The 6,000-nt window shown below is 30.2% G+C and overlaps 1 protein-coding gene across 2 annotated transcripts in view; it reads left to right on the forward strand.

Annotated features, from left to right (window-relative positions):
* The window catches only part of LOC147063706 (methanethiol oxidase), a 586,211-nt gene extending 580,717 nt beyond the window's left edge, over positions 1–5,494 (forward strand). For both annotated transcript variants that reach the window (XM_085959858.1, XM_085959859.1), the window contains exon 12: positions 5,229–5,494. In XM_085959858.1, the coding sequence (XP_085815984.1) occupies positions 5,229–5,280 (52 nt within the window). In that variant the 3' untranslated portion in view covers positions 5,281–5,494. The remainder of the gene's footprint in view (positions 1–5,228) is intronic.
* The last annotated feature ends 506 nt before the right edge of the window (positions 5,495–6,000 follow it).

Here is a 6,000-nt window from a genome sequence, read left to right on the forward strand (position 1 = left end):
GAATAAAAATGTCAAGACCGGTTTTTCGGTATTTATTATTGAATACCGGTATTTCTTAAACATTTAAAAAAAACAGAAGTAGGTGCTTATCAATAATTATAACCATTAAAATCTTTTTAAAATATTATTTTATAACAAAAACCTATATACCTACATTTATTATGTTGACATTTAAAAATATACCTTTATTGATCATAATTGTAGAACTAGTGATTTTTTTTTACAAATAATTTGAATATATTGATAATTTTAACTAAAGCCCTCAAAAGTTCATCAAGTGCAAATAAGTCCGGCTGCAGGAAAAGCTTCTTAAATTCAACGCTTATATCAATAATAATTATTAATTTAACATTTTCGTCACGAATGTTTTATATTTCGAAATAATATTATGATAATTCATCGCGACAATTACTTATATAAGTATATTTGATTAAATTTTTTTCACCTCTGAAGCAAATTACTAATAATTCATTTTTAAAAACGTTAACGAGTGTGCTTTCTTAATACCAAAAAATCCGGTATTTTGGATTTTTAAAACCGGTATTTCAGTATTGATAAATACTAGTAGACAGTATTAATACGTCGCGTTCTTCTTAAATGCTTAAATTTAGTTCCAGAAACGGCCGTGGTGACGTATACGTCTCGATATAGGAGCCGGAATTCACGTTAAGAGTAGGTACCTATGGGAGAACGAAGCATGGTCCATGGAGGATAGATACGATTTAATACTAAAATACAAATCAAATGCTTATAGAAAACTGCAAAACGATCTAAATGAAGAGATCTTTACGTGTGTAGTATGTGACACTATAAAGTAATGAAATAAGCAATAAAGCGACAAGCGCTCGTCACTGTTCTGGCAGAAGACACTAATTCGAAAAAATGACATATTGAGTTAGTGCCAAAATGTTATTTATTTCAAACTTTACCGTCTGGAAACCTTCTTAATAAATAAACAGTCCTTATTTAAAGTCATCCTTTTCACGATTACTTAATAAACTCACATGATAGACCATTATTTCAAACTTTTTAACAACTTCAAAGTCAAACTACTCAAAACTATTGTTGTTTTTATTTAATAAAACGCAATTTTTTAAAGTACTTATTCCACTTTTAATTAATATATTAGGACCGGTTTCGTCCGCTTCAGTGAAACATTTTCGACTGAATACATTTTTTTTTAAAACAATATTTATCAAACAAAATTCAAAGCGATAGAAATAATATAACAATAGGTACATAATAATTAGCCGTCCAATAATACCTTCCCAATAACAGACTAATTTAAAACTAATGAGGTTGGACATTAATATTTCACACTACGTCAGGGGCATTAAACAAATTATTTAAAATATTAACAAACCACAAAATATGAAACAATCTACACTTACAATAACATTAATATCAACAAATAATTATAATTAGTCAAAATTAACAAATATAATTAAAAAATTAATAAATAAAAATAAAATTATCAATTGAAGTGAGATGGAATAAAAAACAAATACAACCAAAATATGAGTCAGAATTCAATAAAAATAATAAATAATGTACAATATATAAAGTTATGTTATGACAATCCCAAATATTAAATAGGGTACAATAATGGAGAAGACACAAAATATAATTGATCATTTAACAAATAAGAATTGGGCAAAAATTTATACCTATTAATTTCTAGGATTACCTGTTTATCCAATTTTATAGATTTCTCATTCAAATGCAGGATTTTAAAATTTTTACTGATATTAAAAGAGTGATTATTTAAACTTAAATGATTTCCAAAAGCTGAAGATTCATTACCATTTTTGGCACAGGCTAAATGTTCTTTGATCCTAGTATTAAAGGATTGTCCCGTTTGTCCAACATATTTGGCATCACAAGAGTCACAACTTAATAGATAAATTCCACTTTGGTTAAGTTTATCTAATCTATCTTTAGTATTCACCAGTATTGAATTCAAATTTTGTGTGTTGTAAAATGTTACATTGAAAAGTTTTTTATCTAAATAAAATAAAAACAACAATACAATGCAGTTCCACCATGAATTGACAGTTAACAAAATAAAGGAAATTACTCAAAACTAGTATTCTCCAGTTAGTGTGTTCTGCCAGAACAGAGACGAATTATATTCTATACACAAGACTACTATCGGTCGCTATCGGTGGCTATCGGGGGAAGTGTTTCATATTTGACTGATGACCCGTGACTGATCTTGCGACAATGATAAATAAGGATTCGAGGATAGGTGGGAAGAAAGTATGAATGCGACCACAATTGGCCCAACCAATTAATACCCATAATATTTATAACGGATATTAAACTCACGGTAACCGGACAAAACAGAACAGCCAGGGGAAAAATGAAACATTATTTTTTGTGGAATCTAGGTTAGGTTAGGTTAAGTTAGTTTAGGTCATTATTTCGTTGTACCTAGTCACCCAATCATTTTGAACATTATATTGATTAAGATGAGATATCCTAAGCTTGCCGGCAACACCGAGTTAAGTCCCGTTTATTTGAGGCTTTCTAGCGATTGGGAATTCAGAAATTAGGTATATAATTTGATTTATTATGGCGTATTGAAATATGTGCTATTAAAAATCTATCACATAATAGAGATAGGACAATTTCAATATTAAATTTATATTTTTCCTGAAAGGTTATATTAATATTTATCGTTGTTCTGTTTTGTCACTGTTCTGTTTTGTCATGTTCTGTTTTGTCATTTTCTGTTTTGTCATGTTTTTCAATATTCAATTTTTCAATTTATTTATTTATTTTACATATTGTGGACATTACAAATTATAAGTTTAAGACATTCACAACATGACATTTAGAAACAAAGAAATATTATTAAAACAGTTTTATGTACAGTATAAATGTGTAAATAAAAAAAATATTAGGTATATAGGTACAAGGAAGTACACCGGATGAGTTAAGCAGACCCTATTTTAAGAATTTAAAAAACAACGTCCACCTAAATTCACCCTCACGTAAGTGGAATATATCAATATCCAAAGCGATTTCATTAAACATGGTTATTGCCCTCCCAATTGGCATTACTAATGGCAGGTTAGTTCTGCACCGTGGGAGAACAAACAACGGATGCCCTCGATTCCTAAGGTAATTATCAGAGACACACAAGCCAACACCACCAAGAATGGCAGAGTTCACATTTACGCCGCGTATAAGTCTGAAAAAATATGTAGCTAAATAAAGATCCCTTCTGTTTTGTTCTGTTTTGTCATGTTCTGTTTTGTCACTGTTCTTTTTTGTCGTAGAACCTAAAACTCACACCTCATTTTCATATAGAGTACTTTGTTGATTTTTTTATTTATTTACATAGTAACGGGGGGGGGCATCACGGTAACAAAATCACGTAGTGTAGCCATTCCCTTAACAATATTTAAACACGTATCGTGTCATGAATTTTATGCGACATATTGATGGCAAGAATGGTTTTACCATTATGCACACGTCTTCTGAATTAACTCGAGTTGTATATATTCCGCGTATTCTTCAACCTATTTCGATTTGGCTTATGTGAAAAATATTATAATTCAAAAAATATGCTATATGTTACGTCTTATTCGTGTATATCAGTGGCGAAGGGTGGAGGTAGGCTGTTAAGATCCGCCATAAATAGTGCAGACTAAGTATTTGTTTTCATTGAACTAATACTACAATTTACAGATGGTGTTCTTTAGATTTTTAAAATTTAATTAAATCCTGCAAAACCAAACCATAATAGATAATAGTCAAAAATAATATTCTATCTATAAAATATCTAAAATTATGCCATTAAATCATACATAATTTTGGATATTTTATAGACAAAACAATATTTTTTTTCTATTATAGTTTGATTTAGGCAGGGCTTTATGAATTTAAAAAAATAACCAACAACATGTGTAATGTGTATTTCTAATTCAACGAAAACAAATAAGTATGAATGAAAATGTGTACACAATTTTGTCGGATCGCCCAAAATATACCATAACCATTATGGTTTGGTTGGGCAGGGCTTAATTGATTTTTAAAAACTAACCAACACCATCTGGAAATTGTAGTCTTAGTTCAATAAGAACAACGTATGACTGATAAAGTTTAATGTGCACTATTCATGTCGGATCTTAACAGCCTACCTCCACCCTTCGCCACTGGTGTATATTCATGATTAAATAAATATTTTCGTAAAAATGTTAATGTTTGATAATACATACCGGGAAGTAAATTAAATATCCATTATATTATAATCATACAGTCTAGGTACTATATAGCAACCGGTCGTATTTATGTTTCCATACACTATGCAATTCAAGTATCGTTTCAGTGCCTTGTAATACCACTTTTTTTTTAAACTGAAACAATATTCCAATTGATTTGAGATGTGTACCCATTTGAGTATTTTTCTTTAAATAATTAACTGTACTTGTTTTCAGTGTGTATTTGCCATTGGTGAGTGCGCACATTGCCTGAAGATAACGAAAGGCAAAACTCGGGTCGAAAAAAATGGCTCAAATAAAATAGTACAAAACTCAAATCGATTAGAATTTAAACTCAAATTCTATCAAGTGCCATCGGTAAAATATTTATATTGAACATTCACATTTTTTAAATATCTCAGATCAGCGGCGCGTTTCTATGACGTAAATAACGCAACCGATTTATCAGACAATTTAAAACGAGGCCTCTGATTAGTTAAAACCAGTCACAAAGTTATTAAATTATACTGTAAGTTCGGAAAAAGGGAGTGTAATAATAATATAACCCGAACCACAACAAATATTTATTATTTGGAAAATTAAAAATAAATTATTATTTTTTATCGTAGGGTGTATTAAGGCCAATTAATCAGTGCCCTACGTCCTTAAAACCGTTACTGCCTCAGATATTATATACTTACCACAAAAAAAATACAACTCCCGACAGGACTTTGAACCCGTATCCACTGGAATCGCAGCAATGTGACTAATTGATAAAGCTCATTGGTGCGAATTCAATTATTACATCCCATCGGGTCCATTGAATACATTATCAAGTTCTAGTTTTGATGTACAAATTTAATTTTCTTGGTATGGTGCTATAAATCTTATAATGTAAAACCAATGTACTTCCCAATTTTGATACACTTATCAATGAATTATATATCTTACCACTGTACCATCATTGTAGCGTCCAGTTTGTAATATGTTTACTAATCATCTTTTTTCTTTTTATTCCAGATATCCCGGAGGAGACTGCACTTCTGACATTTGGCTGGCAAAAGACGAATAAAAACAAACAAATTCCACTTTTATAACATGTTTTTTTATAACATTTTTTATTAATTAATCTATGTACCATTATTTTTAAAGACATTTTTATGTTTTTATTTTATTTTGCTTTCAAGGGTAACGTTTTAATGTTCTTAATATTTTGTTTAAAGTATCACATTATACTTGGATATGTAATTTTAAACTCAAATAAATAATATATTGAAGATAATAAATTGTGTTTTCTTTTATTTTTCGTGTAATATAAAGACTTGTACTTACTTATAGAGAAAGAAAGACAGTCTTTTAATAAAATATATAATTATATTATAATGTATAATACAATAAAATATTTGAATAGTTTAAGGGTCGTGAGGGAGAAGGTGATCAGGTGATAAAGGCACCGATAGTGGAGATGGATGTAGCGTTTATCATCTTGATGTAGAGTTACAATGGTCGGAGTAAGATAACGGTACACAGTATCGTGGTGAGCTAGGTGCTCAGACCAAGCCACGATCCGTTGTAATGATGATTGTGTGACGAACTCGGGAGTCCGTGCTTGAGAGACGAATGTCGAATGACGAGTTTCGAGAGCAAGTGACTGAGTTGAGTGACTGGACACGAGTGGAGTGAAGACTTATGGATCATCATCGCTATTTATACACATGAAATCAATACATTACAAGAGTCGTTTTCGCAATTACATAAATCATATTAGACGCTGTTGTTCTTCGTTATGATT

Source organism: Rhyacophila brunnea, unplaced genomic scaffold (assembly GCF_057557595.1).
Source record: "Rhyacophila brunnea isolate RB1 unplaced genomic scaffold, BYU_Rbru_1.0 scaffold_9, whole genome shotgun sequence".
Taxonomy (NCBI): domain Eukaryota; kingdom Metazoa; phylum Arthropoda; class Insecta; order Trichoptera; family Rhyacophilidae; genus Rhyacophila; species Rhyacophila brunnea.